Below are 27,677 nucleotides of genomic sequence, written 5' to 3' on the forward strand. Positions count from 1 at the left end.
ACATGTCACCCGATATATGACCCTTAGTCTCAAAAATATATGTAACTCTTCTTTGGCCTCTAGTGGGCAGAACAGTTTTCAAAGCTTTCTGAAAGACTCTCTCCTGGGTTATAATCCTGAAATTGGCTCAAGTAAAATTGTCCCTTTCTTTCTTAGATCAACTATTGATTACTTGATTAATTAACTGAAGAGCCTCAGTGAGTTTCTCCAACCCTTCTTTCAGTAAGGCAGAGTCACTCTGGTTGGGTGACGTGTGCGTCTCTGCACAGAGACCATTGGTTTTGTCCTGCTTGTCTGAAGACATCTGAAAAGCAAATGTGAAAGCAGCTCTTTTGCCCGTTTCTGTTCCCCTCTAACCTGTAAAGAACTCAGTCAACCTGTTTATTCTTTTCCTAGATAAAGAGAAGTAAGAATAAAGAATTAAGTAGTTAAAGAATGACTAACTCTCTACCTCCAAAAGCTCCATTAGCAATCCTGCAGGTAGGTCAGGTAGGCAAGACAAGAGCTGAGGGGAGTCAGGCAGTCGGCACACAGCACCGCGGAGCCCAGCCTCCTGCCTCAGCGAATCACCGAGAGTGTCTCCCCTTCCGGAAAGATTATCCTTTCCCTGTAGAAGCTGTCATGGCCAAGTAGAATCTTCGGATTTGGTCTTGGGACATGAGTCTACTCCGCAATTGCTGGCTTTTCCAATTAAAACACCTTTCTTGTCTGCTGACACTTGCTTCTTGATTACTGTCTTTTGAACACTGAACGGCTGAACCTGAGTTTGGTAACAAATGTAGTCATTTGGTTATTTTTATTCCCAGGCAGCACAGATTTCTTATTAGGCTGTCTGCTGTCATATTAAGAAATAATGTCCCATGTACTCAATATAGTAGGTATTCTTTTGGAGAATCAATATTGTGAAGACTTTCAAATATAGTTTTGTTGGTAGTCAGGGCATAACACAAGAAATATGAAGTTTTGGAAATATGACTGTCTTTCACAAACCTTAATGGGTTACTGGCTCAATGTTACAGTTATGGTTTCCAGTTAATATAACATCTCAGCAAAAACAACAGCTGTACTCACCCCATTTTTATTGAAAACTGAAGTTCCACACAGAAAACCAAAAGACTCTCAAAGTTCAAAAATGATTTCTTTCCCATTTTCTAGGTCATTTATCCTACTTCTAATCCATTTAAAATCTGGTAATGTTTTTTCAAAATAAATTTTTAAAAAAGTGCAATTGATTCAAAATTTTGGAGGTGACTGTGGTGGCTAATATATAATTATTCACATCAGAATTTCTTGATTGATTTTTCCTCCAGCAACCAAATATTCACCCCTCCCCACAAAGAAAGTTGCTAACTCATTTCCTGTGGAAACTTTCCAGTGACTATCCTCCCGAAGTTCTGCCTCTGTCGGCCCGTCTGCATCAGAAGCTGTGGATAGCTTATCTGAGCATTTTCTTTCTCTGCCAGTCTCAGAGAAATTCCCAGCACCAATTCTTCTTCTTCCTATTTGGGCATTAAGTGGTGGAAAATTTAGAATCAGGATGTTTTGTTCTGGTCATGGAACTGGATACTTTGAACCAAACACTTGCAAAGTCAACTTGCACATAGTCATGTCTGGCCGATGAAATGATACATGACCAAATTTCATGGTGGTCTTTGAGTTTGATTCCCTGTGAAAATCATTGTGTTTTCAGATCTCCCATTTGTCTCTTATAAATGTCTTGTAGAGGGTCTCTCTCCAGTAAGCTGGCACCCTCTAAATTATCATTCCAGGAACCATTCCAGGGCTCCACACAACCCCCTGTACATTTTTGATTTTCTTTATCATGAGGTGGGAAAGGGAATGGCAACCCACTCGAGTATTCTTGCCTGGAAACATCCATGGATGGAGGAGACTGGCGGGCTACAGTCCACGGGGTCCAGAGAGCCGGACACGACTGAGCACACACGCGTTACCATGAGATGTGATCTAAACACCAGTTTCCCAGCACCCTTTGTCTACTGTCGTCCTTGCCATTGCAAAGGGCAATAATCATCACACCTCCAACTGCTTTGAGGTCCTGGACTGCATCTGGTACTTACGAGGTGTAGGAAGTTATTTTGAAAAAAGGTACACAGGGACATCTTTAGCAAGAGAGGCTGCAGCAGCGGGGTTAGGAAGTCTCTGACTGCTGCAACCGCTAGTTACTTGACTCCAACAGTCAAACCCAAGACAAAGTTCCTCAGCATCTCTCAAGGTATTTGTGTGTCTTCTGTGTTGCTTGTTTTACTGTAAGCTCATTTTCTTGAGATCTCTTCAATAAAATTAGAGATACAAGGGAACATTTCATGGAAAGCTGGGCTCAATAAAGGACACAAATGGTATGGACCTAACAGAAGCAGAAGATATTAAGAAGAGGTGGCAAGAATACGCAGAAAAACTATACAAAAAAGATCTTCATGACCCAGATAATCACGATGGTGTGATCACTCACCTAGAGCCAGGCATTCTGGAATGCAAAGTCAAGTGGGCCTTAGGAAGCATCACTACGAACAAAGCAAGTGGAGGTGATGGAATTCCCATTGAGATATTTCAAATCCTAAAAGATGATGCCATAAAAATGCTACACTCAACATGCCAGCAAATTTGGAAAACTCAGCAGTGGCCACAGGACTGGAAAAGGTCAGTTTTCATTCTAATCCCAAAGAAAATCAGTGCCAAAGAATGTTCAAACTACTACACAATTGCACTCATCTCACACACTAGCAAAGTAATGCTCAAAATTCTCCAAGCCAGGCTTCAACAGTACGTGAACTGTGAAATTCCAGATGATTGAGCTGGATTTAGAAAGGCAGAAGAATGAGAGAGCAAATTGCCAATATCCGTTGCATCACTGAAAAAGAAAGAGTTCTAGAAAAACATCTATTTCTGTTTTATTGACTATGCCAAAGCCTCTGACTGTGTGGATCACAACAAACTGTGGAAAATTCAAGAGATGGAATACCAGACCACCTGACCTGCCTCTTGAGAAATCTATATGCAGGTCAGGAAGCAAGTTAGAGCTGGACATGGAACAACAGACTGATTTCAAATAGGAAAAGGAGTACGTCAAGGTTGTATATTGTCACCCTGCTTATTTAACTTATATGCAGAATACATCATGAGAAATGCTGGATTGGATGAAGCACAAGCTGGAATCAAGATTGCCAGGAGAAATATCAAAAACCTCAGATATGCAGATGATACCACCCTTATGGCAGAAAGCAAAGAACTAAAGAGCCTCTTGATGAAAGTGAAAGAGGAGAGGGAAAAAGTTGGCTTAAAGCTCAACATTCAGAAAACTAAGATCATGGCATCTGGTTCCATCACTTCATGGCAAATAGATGGGGAAACAGTGGAAACAGTGACAGACTTTATTTTTGGGGGCTCCAAAATCACTACAGATGGTGACTACAGCCTTGAATTTAAAAGATGCTTACTCCTTGGAAGAGAAGTTATGACCAACCTAGACAGCATATTAAAAATCAGAGCCATTACTTTGCCAACAAAGGTCCATCTAGTCAAGGCTATGGTTTTTCCAGTGGTCATGTATGGATGTGAGAGGTGGACCATAAAGAAAGCTGAGCACCGAAGAATTGATGCTTTTGAACTGTGGTGTTGGAGAAGACTGTTGAGAGTCCCTTGGACAGCAAGGAGATCCAACCAGTCCATCCTAAAGGAAATTAGTCCTGAATATTCATTGAAGGACTGATGTTGAAGCTGAAACTCCAGTCCTTTGGCTACCTGATGCAAAGAACTGACTTAGTGGAAAAGACCCTGATGCTGAGAAAGATTGAGGGCAGGAGGAGAAGGGGATGACAGAGGATGAGATGGTGGGATGGCATCACTGTCTCAAGGGACATGAGTTTGAGTGAACTCTGGGAGTAGGTGATGGACAGAGAGGCCTGGTGTGCTGCAGTCCATGGTGTCACAAAGAGTTGGACACGACTGAGCAACTGAACTGAACTGATTGGAGAGACCATAGCTTTGACTGCATGGACCTTTGTAGGCAAAGCAATGTCTCTGCTTTTTAATACACTGTCTACGTTTTTCATAGCTTTTCTTCCAAGCAGCAAGAGTCTTTTAATTTCATGGCTGCAGTCACCATCTGCAGTGCTTTTGGAGCCCAAGACAATAAAGTCTGTCACTGTTTCCACTGTTTCCCCATCTATTTGCCATGAAATGATGGGACCAGATGCCATGATCTTCCTTTTCTGAATACTGAGTTTTAATCCAGCTTTTTCCCTCTCCTCTTTCACTTTCACCAAGAGACTGTTTAGTTCCTCTTCACTTTCTGCCATCAGGGTGGTGTCATCTGCGTATCTGAGGCTATTGATACTTCTCCCGGCAGTCTCGACTCCGGTTTGTGCCTCACCCAGCCCGCCATTTCGCGTGATGTGCTCTGCCTAGCACTTAAATAAGCAGGGTGATGATATACAGACTCGCCATACTGCTTTCCCGATTTGAACCAGGCTGTTGTTCCGTGTCCAGCTGTAACTGTTGCTTCCTGACTGCATACAGCTTTTTTAGGAGGCAGGTGAGATGGTCTGGTATTCCCATGTCTCTAAGAATTTTCCACAGTTTGTTGTGATCTACACAGTCAAAGGCTTTAGCGTAGTCAGTGAGGCAGAAGTAGGTATTTTTCTGGTATTCTCTAGCTTTTTTTATGGTCCAGTTGATCAAACTGGCAATTTGATCGTTGATTCATCTGCCTTTTCTAAATCCAGCCTGTACATCTGGGAGTTCCCTGTTCACATACTGCTAAAGCCTAGCTTGAAGGATTTTGAGCATTACTTTTCTAGCATTAGCAGTGCTTAGGGGAGGACAGAATGTGGAACAATTGTTTAATGGTTAGAGTTTCTATTTGGGATCTCAAAAAATTCTGGAATTGACAGTGGTCATGGGAAATAGATGGGGAAACAGTGGAAACAGTGTCAGGCTTTATTTTTGGGGGCTCCAAAATCACTGCAGATGGTGACTGCAGCCATGAAATTAAAAGACACTTACTCCTTGGAAGGAAAGCTATGACCAACCTAGATAGCATATTCAAAAGCAGGGACATTACTTTGCCGACTAAGGTCCGTCTAGTCAAGGCTATGGTTTTTCCTGTGGTCATGTATGGATGTGAGAGTTGGACTGTGAAGAAGGCTGAGCACCGAAGAATTGATGCTTTTAAACTGTGGTGTTGGAGAAGACTCTTGAGAATCCCTTGGACTGCAAGGAGATCCAACCAGTCCATTCTGAAGGAGATCAGCCCTGGGATTTCTTTGGAAGGAATGATGCTAAAGCTGAAGCTCCAGTACTTTGGCCACCTCATGAGAAGAGTGGACTCATTGGAAAAAAACTCTGATGCTGGGAGTTTTGTGGGGGCAGGAGGAGAGGGGACGACAGAGGATGAGTTGGCTGGATGGCATCACGGACTCGATGGACGTGAGTCTGAGTGAACTCCGGGAGATGGTGATGGACAGGGAGGCCTGGCGTGCTGCGGTTCATGGGGTCGCAAAGAGTCGGACACGACTGAGCGACTGAACTGAACTGAAAGTTACATATGAATGTTCTTAGTGTCACTGAAGTGCACACTTAGAAATGAGTTAAAATGGTTAATTTTGTTATATACATTTTAACATTAAAAAAGTGAAAAAAGTTATAGTACCAAAAAATCAACTAAATCCAAAAGAATGCAGGATGGAGAAAAGCAGGGGCAGAAAAGTACCAGATCGGCTTGTTGCCGGTGCTGCTGGCTTGGTTTTGTGGACAAGCTCCGCATGGTGTGTCCCCGGGCTAGGCTGGAGCGTGGGGCAGGGCCACAGCGCTGAGCGGGAGGTGTTCTGAGGCACCTGCCATATTTCTGCCGTGGCTACGTCGCGTGGGACTTTGGTTGCAGCCCCAAGTAGTTAGGCATCTCCACAGTTAACTTTCCTGAGCAAGCAGCCTTCTTTCTGTTTATGTATCCACTGACATTGGTTAGCATTGGACCAGTGCTGGAAGTGGAGATGTCCATTAGACAGTGGTGAGCGTAGGTTGGAACTCACACTACAAGAATATAAAATGCCCGTGGAAACTGATTTCAGGCGTACCTGGTAGTCTATCGGGCTTCCCTGGTGGCTCAGAGGGTAAAGCGTCTGCGTTCAATGCAGGTAGACCTGGGTTCGATCCCTGGGTCAGGAAGATCCTCTGGAGAAGGAAATGGCAACTCACTCCAGTACCTTTGCCCAGAAAATCCCATCGACGGAGCAGCCCAGTAGGCTACGGTCCATGGGGTCGCAAAGAGTCGGACACGACTGAGCGATTTCACTTCCATTTCCCTTTCCCGGACAGTAGACTTCCGTGGGGAAATCCTCAGTATGTTCATCTTTGGCTGTCTCAGACAGGAAAAACCTTTGGCTCTTTAGATTCACTTATTTCAGCAATTTAAGGTTATACTGAGTAAGCTAAGAAATGCCAGATCTACCAGATTTACCAGACTAGATGTGAAACCATGAAGACAATTTCTTCTAGGCTTCTGAAAGCAAAATAATGAATGACCACTGGTGAGAGATAATTTTATATTTTCAGTTACTGTTTCCTAGTATTTTACTGCTCATAACTATGCAATCTCACCTGGTTATATTTAATTTCATTTTCAGCTTAGTTATATTTTTAGAATCAAACATTTTCCTAAGTCTGTGAATTAAACAGTATAACATAGTTACCACATCATGCTTCAACTGTCAAGTTAAATTCATCATGAGATATTATTAAAAAGACATTATCTTTAAAAATAAAAAATATTTTAGTGTATCATGTTAAAATCACTTTCAACATTTTCTAAAATATACCACTAGAAAGGCCATTTTTAAAGTGCCTTATATGGAAATAAAATAAATACAAGTATAGCTGTAAAGGCAAGTCAGTAATTTGAGATGAGCCCCACAATTCTCACTGCAAAACCAAGAAGGTATGTACTTGCATAGACTGTGCTGCTGAACAGAGAAGGCTCGCAGAAGAGGAAGCACCAGGCCGTGCGGTCCATGTTTGGTTTCTATATCTATTCTGTCTCCCACGGTGGCAGCACCAACTTTTTATCCCCACCTACGGGCACAAGAGCTCCCTTTTCTCCACATTCTCACCAACGTTTGTCATTCGTGTTCTTTTTGATGACGGTCGTTCTGATTTCTGCGAGGTGATTTCTCACTCTGGTTTTGATTCGCATTTCCCTCATGACTAGTGATGTTGAACATCTTTTTACATGCCTGATGGCGTTTTTTTTAATGTGCGTTTTGTCCTTGGAGAAATGTCTATTGAGTTCTTCTGCCCATTTTTCAATTGCTCTTTTTTGGTAAATGTATTTTTTAAACGTTTTAAATTATGAAAGTATGGTAACAGATTTACAGGAGACTTGGAAAATACAGAACAAAGTTACACACAATTCCACTGTATATTAAAATTATTTTTTAAAAGTAGATAATTAGTTGGAGTTTCAATACCAAACTCTCAAAATTTGACAGAATGCATGGACAGAAAATAGAAGGATACAATAGACCTGAAAAGCGCTATGAACCAATTCAACATAATTAAGATTTATAGGTCCAGTGGTAAGACTCCTTGCTTTCAATGCAGGGTGCCTGGGTTCAATCCTTGGTCAGGGAACTAGATCCCACATGCTGCAATTAAAAGTCCTTGCTGCAACGAAAGGTCCCGTGTGTTGTATCTAAGACCTGATGCAACCAGACAGAGAAATTTTCAGGCTTCCCAGGTGGTGCCAGTGGTAAAGAATCCGTCTACCAATGCAGGAGTTTGATCCCTGGGTCAGGAAGATCCCTTGGAGGAGGGCATGGCAACCCACTCCAATATTCTTGCCTGGAGACTCCCATGGACAGAGGAGCCTGCCAGACTACAGTCCATAGGGGTGCAAAGAGTTGGACACGACTGAAGCGACTTAGCATGCGTGCATACAACAGACTCTATTCAAGTTCCCAAAGACTATAAACCAGGAGACACGGAACGTACAGGGACATAAAGTTGGATGCAAAAATTTCATGGTTTAAAGGTACTGAAATCATACAAAGTCTGTTCTATTATCATTGTGCAATTATGTTAGAAATTAATGTCAAAAGATATTTGAAAACAACCCATATATTTTCAAGTGCAAGGTGACATTTACCAAGAGAGATCTTTGACTCAGCCATTGAAAGTCTCAATGAAGTTAAAAGACTGAAAAAACACAGAGAGTGACCGCAGAGAAGAAAGCAGTTAAATGAGAAACATACCCCAAAATGAGAAATCAATGTCAAAGATACTTTAAACACATGTATTTGGAAATTAAATGTGCACTGGTAAATGATGGGTGTATCTAAGATGCCACAACAAGGAAAATTAGAAAATATTTGTAACAGAATAAAAATGAAAAAAGAATTTATCAGAACTTGTTGCATGCAGCTGATGCTACTCAATGCAACTAAATACGATATGGAATCTTGAATGAGATATGAAAACAAATAATGGACATTGGCATGACGTTTTGTGAAATTTGGACAAAATATGTACTTTCAGCCGGTTAGACTGAGCCGTCCTAGCATCTTTGGTTGGTATGAATGCACTCGGGTTTCTGTCCTTTTGCTATAAAATTGAGACAAATGACTAGACAGAATTGCAACACATTGGGGGGTTATGCTTGGAATGATTGGACTTGAAATAGGCTAGACCAGTGCACATGAGTATGTATAGGCTGATACATGCTTAAGTAGGTGTCAACAAATCTCTACAGTATATTTTCGAAAACAAAGATGATACATGTTTTTCTCACTACCTGATCCAGAATGTGGATTCTCCAGTTGGCTCTCCTGTGGACTTGATGGTTTATTTCGACCGGATGACAACTAGTGATCTGTATCATTTATTTTGCCCGTTTTATAAGATTGTCGCTTGCATTATCCATTGTACAATCAGTCCTCTATGTATACATATGGATATAGAGATTCTAGGGTTGTTCAGGGCTTCCCATAACTCAGTTGGTAAAAAGTCCTCCTGCAACGCAGGAGACCCTGTTCTTAACCTCAGGTGCCTGCCAGGGGCCAACGCCTGGCCCCCGCGCCGCGCCTCAGGCCCCGCGCCGCGCCTCAGGCCCCGCGCCGCGCCTCAGGCCCCGCCCCGCGCCTCAGGCCCCGCCCCGCGCCTCAGGCCCCGCCCCGCGCCTCAGGCCCCGCCCCGCGCCTCAGGCCCCGCCCCGCGCCTCAGGCCCACTTCCCTAGACTCTGGACTCCCGCGTTCCAGTCACTCCCCGAGACCTAAAGCCACCCGGATCCTGGCTCAGTCCCCAGGTGAAGCCCACCCAGACTCTGACAGTTGGAAACCCCAGACCGGCCTGATCCGGATGCTCGTTCACCGGCGGTACTCCGGCCCGGCATCGCACGAGCCAGCCTCCCGGGGTCCTTCAGGCCTTCGGCCGGGCAGCCCTCCTGCAGTCCTTGAGCGGTTGCGTAGCAGCTGCGGGGACGCGGGCAGAGCTGGACGCCGAGTGAGGGCCGGTGGGCCTTGGGCTGACTGTCAGGGTCCGACACTGGAGGGAATCCGGGACGGGCGGGTTCCGAGGGCGGCTGGGGGCCCTGAGGGCGGCTGGCCACGGGCGGACAGACCTGCGGCGCCGCTAGCCTCGTCCTCGCTCGGGAACGGCCGAGACGAAACCGCGCGAGTGGCGGCCTCGCCTGTGGGAAGCGCCCCTTCAAGGCCGTCGTCGGGCCCTCAGCTGGACGGAGGGCCCGGTGGGGGGAAAGAACGGGGCAGTGGTTCTGGCAACGGTGGGAGGAGGGAGGCGAAGGGAGCCCATTCTGGCCAAGAGGTTGAGGTGCTCGAAAACTGCTTGAGTGAAAGAGAGCTTATCCAGTGGGTCGCGAGAATATCAAGCATTGAAGTTCTTCGACAATAGATTTGGCTGCGTTTGGCTCCAGCTGCAGGGTGGAGGTGGAAGGGGCAGCCGCTTATTATGCTTATTAAGCATCTGCCACTTCCCAGTCCCTGCTCTTGAGGTTGAGGGTGCCTCGGTGAACAAGGCTGACTCCCTACCTGAGGGGTCCTGTTGGTATTTTCCACCCTTGTGTGCACCTCGGTCATAGCTCTTGCCACGGTAGAGTTTGACTTCGTTTCTTGTGCAAGATCTGCCCGTATTTAAAGGCTAAGTGTGGGTGCTGCTGCTGCCTTGTCGCATCGTTGAGCTCAGAGTGTGGACTGTGGCACATTCTCAGTAATGTTTGTAAAGTTATTAATATATTTGGGCTTGATGACCTGGGGATAGTGGAATAGAGCTAGAGATTATGTTACACATCGGTGCTGGCATTGGTTGTCTGGTGATGTACAGACAGGAATGTGAAGAGTGAGTTTGGGGTGGGCGGGGCTTAGATTTCACAGGTCATTTTTGCCTGTGTGCAGTAGTTTGCTAGTCGAAACCTGGTAGGCAACTGCATACTTGAGTCTGGCACTGAGGGGCACGCGGTCTCTGTGGAGATGCAGATTTGGCATCATCAGCATTTAGGAGATCCTTGAAACTAATAGAGGTTGAAACAACCCTAGAGAAGAGGGCCTGGGAATGCCAGGTTTGGGAAAGGGAAAAACAGCTACTGATTTCAGGAGGATGGAGAATGAGGTGGAGGTGAGAAGCATGAAGTAGAGGGTCCGGAAGAGACGCCTCTGGCTGTGTGGCCCGTCATTTGCGATGATTGTTCAGGCCCACACAATGTCTCAGATTGATCATGTGATGTAGGCATTGATTTTTGCTCCTGCTTTACAAGTGAGCAAATGCTTGTACATAAAACTTGTAAAACTTCAACGTGGTTCTAGAACAGTCTCTCCAGGTGGGAGCGGGAGCTGCGATCCTGGGCACAGCTGTAGTAAAGAGATGGGGCAGGAGATCTTGTTGGGGACAAGATCACAGCGCCATGGTTCAGCAAGTGCTAGCCAGGTTGGTAGTGAATAGAATAGAATAGTGTTTCCTGGGGCTCCTCTCTCATCAGGTCATTGTCTCCCCTGTCCAGGAAGAGGAAGGGGATTTGGTTGAGGGGACTTCTCATCTCTTTACCAACAGCCTCTTCTTGATCTTTCCAGTGAGCTGATGCCCTTTCTACAGCCAGGAGCTGATGGCTAGGGACAAAGCCAAACCCTGTGAGCTGGACCAGGAGAAATATGATGCTGATGACAATGTGAAAATCATCTGCCTCGGAGACAGCGCCGTGGGCAAGTCCAAGTATGTTGGAGGATTCGGGGAGCAAAGCCACGCCCAGAACAGATCTGGGTTCTTAGAGGCAGAACCTGTGCCTCGGTGCCTCCAGAGGCACAGAGGAGCATGGCTTCTGTGAGTGTGGTGAGGGAGCCCAGGCATGGGGGAACAAGGGAGCCTCCCATCAGTGGCTGTGTGTGTCTGGGGAGGAGGCTGGAGAGGGCTGAGTCAGAACTGAGAGAGGTGAGCTTTACCCGTGAGTCCTGGCAGAGACTGCTGGAGCAGTTCAGCTGAGAGCTGGGGTTTTCCTGTATGTGGTGTGTCGGCTGAGAGATTTCAAGGTGCAGACAGTGGGAACGGGGAGAGGAAAGTGTGAGAAGTGTGACTAGCATAACCAGCAGCAGGCTGAAGAAAGGTGGTGAGGAAAGTTTCTTGGAAGAACTCACGGAGAAGAGTGGATGGAAATGGTGACTGACTGTAAGCAGCACAGAGATGGGCTCGCTCGTAGCTCCAGTGCGTCTGTGCACAGTGGGGCTCGCCCGAGACTCTGAGCGCGGCTCTGCAGTGCAGCCGCCTGTCTCCATAGGGGGTGAGCCTGTTGGTCGGTGTCTGGGGCTGTGGGGCACACATCCATTTCTGCCCCTGACCAGATACCTTGTTCAGTCTTATATCCCAGGAGCTCCACCTTGTCTTCCACTTTCATCTGTTATTAACATATCCTTGGAATCAGGGAGCTGTGAATGATTCCCTAGGGGCTTTGCCGGTGGGCACACTGGTAATTCAACCTTTCTCAACCGCAACTCTGTTTATTTTAAAAGATGCCTTGGGAAAAGCAAAACAGGAACTTGTAGCAGGAGCCTCGACTTAAGCCTTCATCTCAGCGCCCAGACTTCAGGTGGGCGCAGGGCTGTCACTGTGAAATGCCTAGGATGGAGCTCACACTAACGATTTTCTTACCACAGGGCTCTGGCTGGAACTCTCAGTGCTCTGTTGAGTAGACGTGGCAAAAGCAGGCATCCTCTTATTTCTCACTTTGAGGTGAAGCTTTTAGTGTTTCACAACTGAGTGTGGTGCTAACTCTGGGGTTTTCATCAGTTCAGTTCAGTTCAATCACTCAGTCATGTCCGACTTTTTGCGACCCCACGGACTGCAGCACACCAGGCTTCCTTGTCCATCACCAACTCCCGGAGCTTGCTCAAACTCATGGCCATTGAGTCGGTGGTGCCATCCAACCATCTCATCCTCTGTCGTCCCCTTCTCCTCCTGCCTTCAATCTTTCTCAGCATCAGGGTCTTTTCCATTGAGTCACTTCTTTACATCAGGTGGCCAAAATATTGGAGTTTCAGCTTCAGCATCCATCCTTCCAATGAATATTCAGGACTGATTTCCTTTAGTATGGACTGGTTTGATCTTGCAGTCGAAGGGACTCTCAAGAGTCTTTTCCAACACACAGTTCAAAAGCACCAATTCTTTGTCGTTCAGCCTTCTTTATGTTCCAACTAGTTTTGACCAGATGGACCTTTGTCAGCAAAGTAATGTCTCTCTCGTTTTTAACATGCTGTCTAGGTTGGTCATAGCTTTCCTTCCAAGGAGCAAGCATCTTTTAATTTCATGGCTGCAGTCACCATCTGCAGTGATTTGGGAGCCCAAGAAAATAAAGTCTCAGTTTCCATTGTTTCCCCATCTATTTGCCATGAAGTGATGGGACCAGATGCCATGATCTTAGTTTTCTGACTGTTGAGCTTTAAGCCAACATTTTTACTTTCCTCTTTCATTTTCATCAAGAGGCTCTTTAGTTCCTCTTCACTTTCTGCCATAAGGGTGTGTTATCTGCAGATCTGGGATTATTGATATTTCTTCAAGCAGTCTTGATTCCAGCTTGTGCTTCATCCAGCTCAGCATTTTACATGACGTACTCTGCATAGAAGTTAGATAATCAGGGTGACAATATACAACCTTGACGTACTCCTTTCCCAATTTGGAACCAGTCTGTTGTTCCATGTCTGGTTCTAACTGTTGCTACTTGACCTGCATACAGGTTTCTCAGGAGACAGGTCAGGTGGTCTGGTATTCCCATCTCTTTCAGAATTTTCCACGTTTGTTGTGATCCACACAGTCAGAGGCTTTGGCATAGTCAATAAAGCAGAAATAGATGTTTTTCTGGAACTCTCTTGCTTTTTCAGTGATCCAGTGGACATTGGCAATTTGATCTCTGGTTCCTCTGCCTTTTCTAAATCCAACTTGAACATCTTTAAGTTCACGGTTCACGTACTGCTGAAGCCTGGCTTGGAAAATTTTGAGCATTACTTTGCTAGTGTGTGAGATGAGTGCAATTGTGCGATAGTGTGAACATTTTGGCATTGCCTCTCTTTGGGATTGGAATGAAAACTGAACTTTTCCAGTCCTGTGGCCACTGCTGAGTTTTCCAAATTTGCTGGCATATTGAGTGCAGCACTTTCACAGCATCATCTTTTAGGATTTGAAATATCTCAACAGGAATTCCATCACTGCTAGCTTTGTTCGTAGTGATGCTTCCTAAGGCCCACTTGACTTCACATTCCAGGACGTCTGGCTCTAGGTGAGTGATCACACCATCGTGGTTATCTGGGTCATGAAGCTCTTTTTTGTGTAGCTCTCCTGTGTATTCTCGCCACCTCTTCTTGATATCTTCTGTTAGGTCCGTACCAATTCTGTACTTTATTGTGCCCATCTTTGCATGAAATGTTCCTGTGGTATCTCTGATTTTCTTGAAGAGATCTGTAGTCTTTCCCTTGGTTTCCTCTATTTCTTTGTATCGGTCACTGAGGAAGGCTTTCTTGTCTCTCCTTGCTGTTCTTTAGAACTCTCTATTCAAATGGGCATATCCTTTCCTCCTTTGACTGTAGTTTCTCTTCTTTTCTCAGCTATTTGAAAGGCTTCGTCAGACAACCGTTTGGCTTTTTGCATTTCTTTTTCTTGGGGATGGTCTTGATCAGTGCCTTCTGTACGATGTCACGGACCTCCGGCCATAGTTTTTCAGGCGCTCTGTCTATCAGATCTAATCCCTTGAATCTATTTGTCACTTCCACTGTATAATTGTAAGGGATCTGATTTAGGTCATACCTGAATGGTCTAGTGGTTTTCCCTACTTTGTTCAATTGAAGTCTGAATTTGACAGTAAGGAGTTCATGATCTGAGCCACAGTCAGCTACTGTATAGAGCTTCTCCATTTTTGGCTGCAAAGAATATAATCAATCTGATTTCGATATTGACCATCTGGTGATGTCCATGTGTAGAGTCATCTTTTGTGTTTTTGGAAGAGGGTGTTTGCTATGACCAGTGTGTTTTCTTGGCACAACTCTGTTAGCCTTTGCCCTGCTTCATTTTGTACTCCAAGGTCAAACTTGCCTGTTACTTCAGGTATCTCTTGACTTCCTGCTTTGGCATTCCAGTCCCCTATAATGAAAAGGAGTTCTTTTTTTGGTGTTAGTTCTAGAAGGACTTATAGGCCTTCACAGAGCCATTCAGCTTCAGTTTTTTTGGCATTACTGGTTGCGGCGTAGACGTGGATTACTGTGATAGTGGTTTGCCTTGGAAGCGAACAGAGATCTTTTTGTTGGTTTTGAGATTGCACCCAAGTACTGCATTTTGGAGTCTTTTGTTGACTAAGATGGCTACGCCATTTCTTCTAAGGGATTTTGCCCACAGTAGTAGATATAATGGTCATCTGAATTAAATTCGCCCATTCCAGTCCATTTTAATCCACTGATTCCTAAAATGTCGATGTTCACTCTTGCCATCTCCTGTTTGGCCCCTTCCAGTTTACCTTGATTCATGGACCTGACATTCCATGTTTCTATGCAATATTGTTCTTTGCAGCATTGGGGTTTTCTTATGTGGCCTTTTATCCTAGAGGTGATTGCCTTCTCTTCCTAGTTTATAGAGTGTTTTCGTCATGAGATGGTGTTTGGTTTTTGTCAGTTGCTTTGTTTGCATTTATTGAGATGAATATGTGGAATTTTCCCGTCATCCTATTTATATATGTTTGATTAATTTTCTTACGTTGCACCACCTTTCTATTCTGAGAATAGATCTCCCTTGGTGATGACGCATAATCCCTTTAATATGATTTGGTCTGCTGGTGGCTTTTTTTGCGCTGTCCTGGGCCTTGGTTGCTGTGCGTGGGCTTTCTCTGGTGCAGCGAGCAGGGGCTGCTCTCTGGCTGAGCTGTGCGGGCTTCTGCTCGCGGTGGCTCGTCTTGTCGCGCAGCGTGGGGTCTAGAGTGCAGGCTCACCGTGCCGCATGGCTTAGTTGTCCCACAGCACATGGAATCTTCACGGACCAGGGATCAAGCCTGTGTTCTCTGCGTGGCAGGTGGATTCTGAACCTTTGGACCACCAGGGAAGTCTGCTGGTGGATTTTGGGGGGATTTTTACAACTAAAGTCACGAGGAATATCAGCCTGTAGTTTTCTTTTCTAATAGTGTCATCTAGTCTTGGAATCAGGGTACCACTGGCCTCATAGAAAGGATTATAAAGTGTTCCCTCAGTTTTGGGGAAAAGTTTGAGAAGAACTGGTGTGTGTTCATGAAACGGTGGGTAGAATTCACTAGGGAAGTAATTCAGTCCTGGACCTTTAGTTACGGGGAGTGTTTGAGTGCTGATGTAGTCTCCTTACTTGGTGTAGGCCTACTCGGATTTTCTGTTCACTTTGGCCCTGGAAGCGCACGTGGCTCTCGGAATGTGTGCACTCGCTCCGGGTTACCCAGCTTGTCGGCATGCGGTAGTTCGTGGCGTTCGCCTGCAGCCTCTTCGTTTCTGAGAGACTGATGTTACTCTCCCAGCTTTCCGTGCTGATTTTGATCATTTGTGTGCTCTCTCTTTTCTTAGTCTGCCTAAAGGGTTGTTGATGTTGATCTCTTCAGAGAGCTAATTTCCAGTTGCCCTGACGCTCTCTGCTGTCTGTCTGGTCAGTACTCTGCGACTCTCTGCTCTGGTCTCTGTTACCCCTTTCCTTCTGCTAGCTCTGAGCCTAGTTTGGTCTTTCATCTCTACGACCTTGAAATGTACAGTTATGTTGCGCTCTTTTGTGAATTGTCTGGTTTTCCTTCTGTTTTTCTAGTTGCGTTCCATTTTATTTGTAAAGATACTTATTCATAAAGATACTTTGTCTTTTCATTGACATTCTTGTAGCCTAAGCTGAGTTCCCTTGGGAAGAATGTGTGTTCCACTGCTGTTAGATCGAGCATGCTGTGTATGCAGGTCTGCTTGGTTTACAGTGTAGTTCAAGGCCTCTGCTTCACTGTCCTGTTCATCACTGACAGTGGGGCCTTGGAACCTTAATGTATTATTGTGCAGCTGTTTATGTCTTCCCTTAGTTGTGTCAGTGTTGACTTCATCTATTTTGGAACGGTTCTGTTGTTCTTTACATATATGTTTATAACTTTTCCGTTTTCTTGACAGATTGAATTTTTCGTCGCTATATAACGACCTTCATCTCTTGTAACATTTGTCACTTAAAAGTGCGCTTTGTCTGGCTGGAGTATGGCCGTCCTAGTTCTCTCTTGAGTACTGTTTGCAGGGAATATCTTTTATCATCCTTTTTTTTTCAGCCTCTTTTTGACCTTGTATCTAAAGCAAGTGTCTTACAGTTAGCACGTACTTGGTACGTATTTTCAAAATATACTCTGCCAGTCTCTCACTTTTAATTGGAGAGTTTTATCTATTTCCATTTACAACAACAGTAATTAAAGTTATTACTGACGAAGAAGAATTTACTTCTGCCATTTAACTATTTGTTTCACATGGCTTCTGTTTTATCTCTCAATTACTCCATCACACTTTTTTTTAAGTTGATTTTTGGTAGGATACTGTTTTCAGTCTCTTTCTTTCATGTATAATTTTTAAAACTTTTTGTTAACAGTTACCTTGAAGATTATAATTAATATCTAACATTTATAACAGTGTATTTGAATATCAATTTAATTATAATAGTTTACAAACACTTTGTCTCTTCCCTTTATATTGTTTTGTCACATATGACATCTTTATACATTAATTGTTCATTAACATAGATTTATAACTATAGTTTTATGTATTTGTCTTCTAAATCATATAGGAGAAAAAAAGAGTTACAAACCGAAAGTATGAGAGTACTGTTTTTATATTTGCTATGTAGCTACCTTTACTGAAGATCTTTATTTCTTTATAGGGCTTCAAATTACTGTTTATTCCTTTCATTTCAACCTGGAGGACTCATTGTACTGTCTCTTCTAGGACAGATTTACTGCTTATGAGCCACATCAGCTTATATTTATCTGGGAGTTGTCCCGATTTTGCTTTCATTCTGGAAGGATAGTTTGCTGTGCATAGAATTCTTTGTTGCCAGTTTTTCCCCCTCAGGGCTTCAGTTATGTTTCCACTGCCTTCTGGTCTCAGTGGCATCTGATGAGAAATTTATTTTATGGACGATCTTGTCTTTCAGTTCCTACAGTTTGCCTGAAATGCGGAGAGCGTGAGTTTATCCTGCCTGGAGTGTGTTGCGCTCCCTAGGTGTGTATATCCATGTCTTGCATCAGGTTCAGGAAGGTTTAGCCGTTACTACTTCAGATACCTTCTCTGCCCCCTCCTGTCCTCTGTCTGTGACGCCTGTCAGGCCCCCTCCTGTCCTCTGTCTGTGACGACTGTCAGAACCCCCTCCTGTCCTCTGTCTGTGACGACTGTCAGAACCCCCTCCTGTCCTCTGTCTGAGACGCGTGTCAGGCCCCCTCCTGTCCACTGTGGTGCCTATCAGGGCCCTTCCTGTCCTCTGTCTGTGACGCCTGTCAGGACCCCCTCCTGTCCTCTGTCTGTGACGCCTGTCAGGACCCCTTCCTGTCCTCTATCTGTGACGCCTGTCAGGACCCCTTCCTGTCCTCTATCTGTGACGCCTGTCAGGACCCCCTCCTGTCTTCTATCTGTGACGCCTGTCAGGTCCCCTCCTGTCCTCTATCTGTGATGCCTGTCAGGACCCCCTCCTGTCCTCTGTGGTGCCTGTCAGGGCCCCTCCTGTCCTCTGTCTGTGATGCCTGTCAGGACCCCTCCTGTCCTCTGTGTGTGCCGCCTGTCAGGACCCCCTCCTGTCCTCTGTGGTGCCTGTCAGGACCCCCTCCTGTCCTTTTATCTGTGACGCCTGTCAGGATCCCCTCCTGTCCTCTAGATGCCTGTCAGGACCACCTCCTGTCCTCTTATCTGTGACACCTGTCAGGACCCCTTCCTGACCTCTGTGGTGCCTGTCAGGCCCCCTCCTGTCCTCTGTGTGTGCCGCCTGTCAGGACCTCCTCCTGTCCTCTGTGTGTGCCGCCTGTCAGGACCCCCTCCTGTCCTCTGTGGTGCCTGTCAGGCCCCCTCCTGTCCTCTGTGTGTGCCGCCTGTCAGGACCCCCTCCTGTCCTCTGTCTGTGATGCCTGTCAGGACCCCCTCCTGTCCTCTGTGTGTGACGCCTGTCAGGACCCCTCCTGTCCTCTGTGTGTGCCGCCTGTCAGGACCCCCTCCTGTCCTCTGTGGTGCCTGTCAGGACCCCCTCCTGTCCTTTTATCTGTGACGCCTGTCAGGATCCCCTCCTGTCCTCTAGATGCCTGTCAGGACCACCTCCTGTCCTCTTATCTGTGACGCCTATCAGGACCCCTTCCTGACCTCTGTGGTGCCTGTCAGGCCCCCTCCTGTCCTCTGTGTGTGCACCGCCTGTCAGGACCCCCTCCTGTCCTCTGTGGTGCCTGTCAGGCCCCCTCCTGTCCTCTGTGTGTGCCGCCTGTCAGGACCCCCTCCTGTCCTCTGTGTGTGCCGCCTGTCAGGACCCCCTCCTGTCCTCTGTGTGTGACGCCTGTCAGGGTGACTCATGATGCCTCGCGATCCTTAGGCACTGGTCAGCTTCACTTGCTTTCTTTCTGCTTCTCGCACTCGATGATTTTCACTGCCTTTCCTTCAAGTTTGCTGAAGATGAACTGTTTTTTGCCTTCTCAAGTGGTGCTGGAACCCTCTAGTGAGTTTTTCACCTAAATCATTGTACCCTTCAGTTCCAGAGACCGGTCTCTTTTCGTATTTCCTGTCTCTGTCAATGCTCTCGTTCTGCTCATGCGGCGCTTTCCAGTTTCCGTCAGCTCTTTGTCCGTGGCTTCCCTTGGCTTTTCGAGCATACTTAAGGTGATTGCTCTAAGAGCTTCGACAGTCGAGTATCTGGACTCTTCAGGTGTTATTTCTGTCAAACCTTTTTTACCATGGGTATAGACTGCCTTCCTGGTTGTACTCTCTGTGGTCTTCCGGTTTAGAATTAGGCATTCTGAGTGTTTTACCGTGGTGACTGTCTATGTGTTAGTCACTCAGTCGTGTCCGGCTCTTTGCAGCCCCATGGACTGTAGCCCTCCAGGCTCTTCTGTCTGTGCGGTTCTCCAGGCAAGAATACTGGAGTGGGTTGCCATTCCCTTCTCCAGTGGCGACTTTGAAACTCAGATATTCCCATTCCTTGGGTATGGCTGGTTTCTGCTTGTTTAGGGCTCGAGTGTCTGCTTGTAGCTTTTCCACACTTTTTACAAAGTGTTTATTCCTCATTATGTGTGGTCATTGATATTTCTATTCCATTATCTGTGCTCAGACAGTGACCTGATAAAAATTTCCTTAAATATTTGGCTCCAAAATGGGAAAGAAAAAACGGGATAGTCCTACCCTGTTAAATTTCCAGCACTTGCAGGGGAAACCTCTGAAGCCTGAGAGAGCTCAGGTCTGGCTCCTTGGGGATCTGCCAGCTGATAACAGCATGCGCGGCAGGCTTTCTGAGGACAGAGTCCCCACTGCCAGCCAGACGCATGGCGCACCGGGCACTGCGCGCCTGGGCGGGCCTGTGGTGTGCGCAGCTGCTGCTGGTCTGTGCGTGCCGTTCTTCTGCACGAGGCCAGCCCTCGCCTTGCATCTAGCGTGCTCCTGGCTGTTGAGTCCAGTCGGGTTCCAGAGCTCTGAGATGGTTGGTTCCGGCTGTTGTTTCCAGTTTCCAGTTGAGGGAGTGACCCCTTGAACTTCCTGTTGCCGCACTTTGTGTAGTGTCCTCAAGGTTTACGTCTCCGTGCACAGGCGTTCAGCTGTCCCCGCAGCATCTACTGCTGAGGCGCCCTCTGTGCATGCGTGTGCTCAGGTGCCCAGTCACGCCCGACCCTGCAGCTCCAGGGACTGTAGCTCACCAGGCTCCTCTGTCCGTGGAGTTACCCAGACGGGAGTGCTGGAGTGCGCTGCCATTTCCTTCTCCAAAAACAATCCTTTGCCCCACCGAATTGCAGTAATGCTTTTGTTCTAAATCCATTGACCATAGACATGGCCATACATATTTTAAGAGTGTGTTTATTGTCTGTCTTCCCTTCTAGAATGTACGTTTCACAGAGACAGGAATTTTCATCTGTTTTGTTCAGCGTTGTATCCTGGTGCCTAGCCTAGCATCCAGCATATGGCAGGCACTCAGGAATTTTTTTTTTTACTTTTTTGTACTAAATTGTATCTGTCTGTTCTGTTGAAGAGCAGTTATGAAAAATTATCATTTTTAGGTTATTAGATACAGTACTGCAGTGAATATTTTACGCCTATCATCTTGGGCACAAATCATCTTGGGCACAGCTGGGGTGAAACTGCCCAGTTTTAGCATTAGCTCAAATTTTGAGTTATCCCATTTTCTCTCCAAAGTAGTGTGGTAGATTCTCACTGCTGCAGCACAGTATAGGAATTTCTGCTGCTTCACGAAATCCCCAGCTTTGTGGCTGTCATGTGACTTTTTCAGTCTTGTCACTCTTAACGGACGAGTGTGGGACTTCACTGTCTTTAATTTGCATGAAATCATTACAAGATCGGGCACCTTTTCATGTGTCTTGTCAGCCGCTCATCTGAATTGCCTGTTCATAGGCTTAGGGCCAGGTGTAAGTGTGTCCTCTTACGCATCAGAGCTGTTCATGATTCCTGTGTACTGATTCTCTATCAGTGATTGGCACTGCACGTGTCTCTCCCAGTCTGTGAGGGGATTTGTTTCTTTGTTTGTTTTTTCTTTACCTTTTCATTCTGAAAGAACAGATTCACAGGACGTTGCAAAGAGAACCCAGAGAGGGCCTGTGTGTCCCTCACCCGCCGTCCCCAGAGAGGGCCTGTGTGTCCCTCACCTGCCGTCCCCATTGGTTAGCTCTTACGTAACCAGAGTACAAGGCCAAGTGCAGGAAATCAGCTCTCGCCCAATGCCTGTGTATAATTCTGTGTCATTTCATCACGTGTAGATCTGTGTAGCATCACTGGAGTCGAGATACCCAGCTATCCCAGCACGGTGGAGGCCGCGGTCCTGCTGCGTGTTTGCACCGCGCCCACCCCACTTCACCCTCTACCAGCCCCGCCCTGCCTCCGCTAACATACGCCATCTCTGTAGTGATGTCGTCTTGGCAACATTGTATAAAAGGAGTTATATGACATGTGGCCTTTTTCACTCGGCGTAATACCCTTCTGATTCGTTTAAATTGTCGGGTAGATCAGTAATTTGTTCCTTTTTATTGCTAAGTGGTAGTCCCTGTTGCAGATGTACCACAGTTTGTTTATTCCCTAAAAGGAGTAAACTGGGGTCCCTGCTCACAGGAAAAGCACCTGTGGGTGCTGGTCAGTGTGACAGCCAAAGGGTGTCAAGAACTGAGCCCGAGTCAGGAAGAGGGTGGATGGGTGGTCCCTGGGCATTGTCCTTTGCAGGGAGCTTGTAGCCGAGGAAGGAACTGGGGGGAGCCACAGCTGGCTTCCAAGCGTCCCGCCCCTGGGCGGTGCAGCAGCTTGTAGCCGAGGAAGGAACTGGGGGGAGCCGCCCCTGGGCGGTGCAGCCGCGTGAGGAAGAGGCAGGAGCGCCGAGGGATGCGGCTGACCGCCTCGCACGTTCTCCCTACAGACTCATGGAGAGGTTCCTCATGGATGGATTGTATCCTTCAAGTTTGAAATGCTCCTGGTGGCCCTTTCCGCTCCCATGCCGACTCAGCCCCCCTACGCCCCTGCCCCTGCTTTGTTCTAGGGGTCCAGGGAGGGGCAGGTGAGCAAGTGCAGACGGTTCTTTCATGCTGATCTCTCCCCAGCTGAGCTACATGGCGTGCTGCAGTCTATTCTGAAGTTTGCTCACATCTGGATTTGCTTTATATTAGGAAGGCAGTGGAATGGCTAACCGTACCTCGTCCGATGCCTGGACTGACACCCCACCTCCTCCTCAGTAGCTCTGGCAGTGGCTAAGTCACTTAACATCTCTGACCTCAGAGCTTGAGCTCGCTACAATTTAAAAATTCTCTGGTGTGAATCAACTTTCTGAAGAAGGATCTGCCACCCCACCCTCCTTTCCTGAACTGTCGTTATTATGCGAGTTTGGAATGAGACAACTGAGATGATTTGTAAACATCGTCCCAAGTGAGCCCACTGAGAACTATGGGTAAGAAGAGCCCTGGGCCTCAGGCTCCCAGGGCAGAGTCTGAGTATATCTCACTTCGCCTTCTCCTCAGTTCTGTGCACTCACCCACCCAACGCTGACGGTTGGACCACACAGCTTCTTGCAACTTGAGAAACTCGAATTCCCCATGCTTTTTGATAGGGCTTCATACACAAACAGCAGTTCATAAGCGGCTTGTCAGTTAGCTGTCTGGCCTGAGGAGGAGGCTGGTTTTCCCTGGAACTGTTAGGTTGCTTCTTATGGCTGGGTTTGCCCTCTGCCTGCAAGAGCCCCATCCATAAAGAGCTGGGGCATCCACAGTGGCATTTGCAACTACGGATGCCGCTTCGGACAGCTGCTCTGTAAGAGCCCATTCCGTGCACTCCCTTGTTCTCAGGTGGCCAGGACACAACCCCAGCCTCCCCTGCCCTTCACTTTTCATGGGGATTGTGCCCGTGGTGTGTGAGGTTCAGGTTGGCCCTCTGTCTGCAACACTCATTCAGTTTAAAATCTGAATAACTTTCTAAAAAAGGAGAGGGAGCCTCCGTTCCGTCACGCCAGCAACCACCCCCAGCACCTTTCTTATGTCTCTTTATTGTCTTCCTTAACCTAAACGCAGTCAGCCCCAGCAGCTGTCCACGTACGCCCTGACCCTGTACAAGCACACGGCCTCGGTGGACGGCAGGACCGTCCTTGTGGGTGAGCAGCGCAACGCTGAGCCGCCGCGGCTCTCGGGAGGGAGGGCCGGAGGCCGAGAGTCAGGCGGCGGGACCGAGGCCCCAGGCTCAGAGGAGGGGCGCTCGGCGCGAGGGGAGGAAGCAGCCCACGAGGCCCAGTGCCGGTGCTCTTCAGTCAGGAAGATGACAGGTGTTGCCGAGTGTCGCCTTCCACGGAGGTCTGCCTTCCGGCGGGGCTACAGCCTCCCCCTTGGCCAGGCCACGCGTCTGCCTGTGGTGGGCGCTCCTGGGAACTGGGCCTAGTTTTGCTGGTGGAGGGCCCTGGTCTTACTGGGCGGGGCAGGGCGGGCGCCGAGCCCGCCCCTCGTGGGGTCTGCTGTCTGCGTCCTCCTGCCTCCTGCCCCCGTCTCCCTCGGCCGCCCCGCCCGCACGCCGTGAGCGGAGCGCCTGCCCGCCCGCCCGGCCGCTGCGGAGGTGCTCCGCCCGGGCTCTGCGCGTCCCCGCCCCGCGGGCAGTCAGCGCTGTGTTCCTGTTGCAGATTTCTGGGACACGGCAGGCCAGGAGCGGTTCCAGAGCATGCACGCCTCCTACTACCACAAGGCCCACGCCTGCGTCCTGGTATGGGCCTGCTGGGAGTCGGGGCTCGGGCAGGCCTGGCCTGAGGGGGAGCGGGGAGGGCCTGAGCCCCCCTCCCCAGGGCTGGGTGCCGGGGCAAGGGTCAGGGCGGGCTTCGGACCGCAGAGGTTCTGAGTGAGAGCCTGCCTGGGCCTGCGTCTCGTCTGCGGTGAGGGCGAAGGGGGTGTGTGGAGCGACCCTTCCTCCAGGAGGAGCAGGTTCAGGGCGTCCTCAGGTTCCTGCCGGGCTACAGTCCATGGGGTGGCAGAGGAGGCAGACACGATTTCCTGGCTAAACAGCAACGACCTGTGCAGGGACAGAACGGAAGGAGCAGGCGAGGGCGAGGCAGACGGGGCAGGCCGGGCCGGCAGGCGTGGGCTCTTGCCCGAGACGCGCGCCTCTCAGCCCCCGTGGCCCGCTTCTGGCCTGCCAGCCTGCCTGCGAGCCTGTGTCTGCCCGTGCCTCTCACAGCCCCAGCCTGCTGGAGGGGCCTTGGCCACGTGGGACCTGATCGCCCCAGAGGGAGGTGGGGTTCTGCCTGTCATTTTGAAACAGCGAAGGCTGTGCTGCTCGGCCTAACCAGTGCCTCCTCAGCTCAAAACAAGGAAAGGAAGCTCAGGAAACCAGACCTGGGCAAAAGGTCTGACGGTGCTCATAGCAGGAGTGAGGCGGATCCCAGGGTTTCACTAAAAGCATATTGTAGAAGACGTCTTTTTTGGAAATTCAGTAAAACATGATCTTCGTTGAAGTTGGGCCTGGGGGTACCACACAAGAGCCTCTCAGCAGGCCTGTTGCTGCCTCAGGCGGCCAGCTGCTGTCTGGAGCCCGCCGCCGTGCGGGGGGGCGCCCGGCCCCAGGCATGGCTGCTTCCGCGAAGGGCTGTGTCAGCGGGAAGGAAGACTTGCCACTCCAGCAGGGCACAGGGCTGTCCCTCTCAACCCATGGTTGTGCTGAGGCAGTTTGGACCTGCTAGTCTGTTCTGGGAGGTGGCTTGGCGGCAGGCAGCTGACCTTTTGGGGAGTTCCTCTGAGGAGCCGGCAGGATCCTTGTAGCGGCCACTTGAAGCATCTTAGGATTTCTGGCCTCCTCGCCCTTAGAGCTAGTCAGTGTTCATGCTTCTTGCTGATATTTTAAAATAGGTAAACAGTATAAATTATAAACAGTTCATAAAATGATTAGCTGTAAAATAATAAAAGTTACTTTATAAAAGTTTAAAATATAAAATTAACAGTTTATAATTAAAGGTAAAACAACTGAAAGGGTATTCTGCAAACATTTAAGATTATCATGAAAGAGCTTTTAAAAAATGGATAGGCAGTAATTAGACTAAGAAAAAAACAACAAACTTTCGATGTTCACAGACTTATCAATGGTACAATAAGTAAAATGATACTCTTTGGTTGAAATAGGTAAATTAGGTGACAAGCTGAAGGTTCTGGAGGGATTCTCTGAGAAGTGTGGGTAACGCTTGTGGTTGGAGCGGCCACATTCAGAATGGTCTGTGGTCTGAGTTCCCAAGCCCGTGCTTGCCGGCTTGTGTGTGTGTCAGCTGTGGGGATGTGCAGAGACATCGATGCACCTGGGCTGACTTCCTTCCTCTGCCGATTCAGGTATTTGATGTGCAGAGGAAAATCACGTACAGGAATCTCAGCACCTGGTATACAGAGCTGCGGGAGTTCAGGCCGGAGATTCCATGCATTGTGGTGGCCAATAAAATCGATGGTGAGGCCACCCCTACACCTGGGTGCCAGCAATTCACGGGGGAGCCCACCATCACACGTTTCGTCCTCCTTTCCTGGCCCTCAAACCACCAGTAGATCTGTTCCTCCCAAAATAGATCCCTTGGCGGCCTGCCATCACTCCCCTTGCAGTAGTATCCACGTGAGCCAGCCTGCCTCCTTGAGGCACAGATCCCAGTTGAATGAGCTCTTTATATGACGTGTCTGCTGACTGTCCCTGCTTGTCCCACTTCCTGGAATGGGGACCTCCAGTGACCTACCCTTCAAAACTCCTTTTCCCTTGGTAGACAGGCCAATGTCCTACCTTCTCTCTACAGCAGACAGGAAGATGACCCAAAAAAGTTTCAATTTTGCCAAGAAGTTCTCCTTGCCCCTGTACTTTGTCTCGGCTGCTGACGGTACCAACGTTGTGAAGGTAATGGGAGGCTGCAGGGACAGTCTGCGGAGGTGGGAGGCCTGGCGTTTCCGGGGATGTGCTGGGGAGAAGGGCTGGCTTCAGGGCTGTAGGCGAGGATGGCATTGCTGGGGGCCCTGGAAGCGACAGGAAGGGGTCATCGTGAGTGTCGACAGAAGGGGAGGTTGGTGAAGAAAAGGCGTATTGACCAGCATGGGGTCAGGGGACGGGGAAAAGGTGCTGACTTCAGGGTGGAGTATTGTGTGGACGCCTGATGACGTTGGGCCAGTGGGCGCAGGGCGGGCAGAGCCCCGGCCAGTGGTGCCCACAGCCCCATTTCCCCTCCCACCACCGCAGCTCTTCAGTGATGCGATTCGACTAGCCGTGTCTTACAAACAGAACTCCCGGGACTTCATGGACGAGGTTTTGCAGGAGCTGGAGGTAGGTCCAGCACAAATGTCAGGTGGCGTCGAGAGAACAGCTTCTCCCTGTAGGGGTGCAGAGCTAGCCCCGCAGACCCGGCTTGGCAAGCAGCACATTCTCGCGGGCATGGCCCCGGAGGTGTCGGAGCCTCACCTGGGCACACGCAAGGCCAGACCTCACCTGCCGCTTGTTCACAGAACATCGACTTGAAGCGGGAGGAGGAGGAGGAGGAGATGCCGGACAAAGAGCAGCCGGGCCGCCACCAGAGCCCGACTCCCTCGTGACCACAGGGGCCCTCTTCACGGCCCACCTCCCCCGGCAGCGCTTCAGCTCTCCGGGGAGGCGCTCTCCCAGGCCCTCCCTGCCACACCACCTACAAACCCAGCTGTCCCATTTGCAGCCCCCACCCTGACTTCCGTGGCCCGGGAAAGCTGACCCTTCAGTACTTGCCACTAACAGGCGTGAGGCCCATAGCAGACCCTGAAGCCCAAGGAGGGACGGACCCTCCAGGGCATGGGACAGTAAAGAGAATCGGAATATTCTGTGTGTGTCTCATCAAGGATATTTGGGGGTCTTCCCTCACCCCTCCCCAAGAGCTGATGTCAGGGCCTGTTCACCGCATTTCCACTGAGAGCATGATCTCTAATTCCTGACTTTCCTCCTCTTTAGGCTCCCAACTAAGCCGGTCATCTTAAGAATGATTTTGAGCAGAGAGCTGTTCTGTAAGTTTTTCTAGAGCTCTCCTGGGTGCGGCCAGCACTTTGATGAACAGCGAGGCCGAGGTCACAGGCCCAAGTTTGCTGTTAGCATCAAGTGACAGCAGGTGGCTGGCTTGGCCGCAGACTGGCCCGCAGGCATCACTGCTGTGAGCACCAGGGGCCAGTGCAGCCACACGCAAGGTGTGCGGGGCAGGCGAGGGGCTTTAGGGAGCTTCTTTTAAACCCATGTTTCAACATAGGCTTGTCGCCATTTTTCTGAGGACTGATGTGGAGCCTCCTTGGGTGGCGAGGGCTGCTGAGAACCGTCCTGCCGCCTTTTCCATTTATCTCCAGGACTTGTCGCTCACTAGAATGCTTTTATGATCATCTTGTACATCATTTCCATTAAAAAACTTTTTTTACAATAAAGATTGAATTACATAAACACTGAGTCGATCGCCTGCTTTGTGGGGGTGGATTTTTTTTAAGCAAAAAGTCACA

At 48.4% G+C, this 27,677-nt stretch overlaps 1 protein-coding gene and 1 pseudogene across 6 annotated transcripts; one reads left to right on the forward strand and one right to left on the reverse strand.

Annotated features, from left to right (window-relative positions):
• Positions 1-729: 729 nt before the first annotated feature.
• Positions 730-10,104, reverse strand: LOC138078838 (glucose 1,6-bisphosphate synthase-like; annotated as a pseudogene).
• RABL2B (RAB, member of RAS oncogene family like 2B) lies at positions 9,241-27,553 on the forward strand. Of its 6 annotated transcripts, none has more exons than XM_068970202.1 (9): positions 9,476-9,545; positions 11,092-11,230; positions 22,109-22,138; positions 23,250-23,329; positions 23,846-23,925; positions 25,533-25,644; positions 25,979-26,076; positions 26,413-26,496; positions 26,676-27,553. In XM_068970202.1, exons 2-9 carry the CDS (start codon positions 11,124-11,126, stop codon positions 26,760-26,762), a joined length of 678 nt encoding a protein of 225 aa, XP_068826303.1. In that variant the 5' UTR covers positions 9,476-9,545; positions 11,092-11,123; the 3' UTR covers positions 26,763-27,553. The 6 variants fall into 6 exon arrangements, with proteins under 6 accessions (XP_068826301.1, XP_068826300.1, XP_068826303.1 ...); XM_068970203.1 differs by having other exon boundaries at positions 25,982-26,076; XM_068970200.1 differs by lacking the exon at positions 9,476-9,545 and adding an exon at positions 9,241-9,314 and having other exon boundaries at positions 26,413-26,751.
• The last annotated feature ends 124 nt before the right edge of the window (positions 27,554-27,677 follow it).

This window comes from Capricornis sumatraensis, chromosome 4, assembly GCF_032405125.1.
Source record: "Capricornis sumatraensis isolate serow.1 chromosome 4, serow.2, whole genome shotgun sequence".
Lineage (NCBI taxonomy): Eukaryota > Metazoa > Chordata > Mammalia > Artiodactyla > Bovidae > Capricornis > Capricornis sumatraensis.

Coding starts and splice junctions, on each gene's coding strand:
- RABL2B (XM_068970200.1), top strand. CDS start 11,124: ATGGCTAGGGACAAAGCCAAACCCTGTGAGCTGGACCAGGAGAAATAT. Junction 11,231..22,108: donor AGCGCCGTGGGCAAGTCCAA/GTATGTTGGAGG, acceptor TTCTCCCTACAG/ACTCATGGAGAGGTTCCTCA. Junction 26,077..26,412: donor ACGGTACCAACGTTGTGAAG/GTAATGGGAGGC, acceptor CCACCACCGCAG/CTCTTCAGTGATGCGATTCG.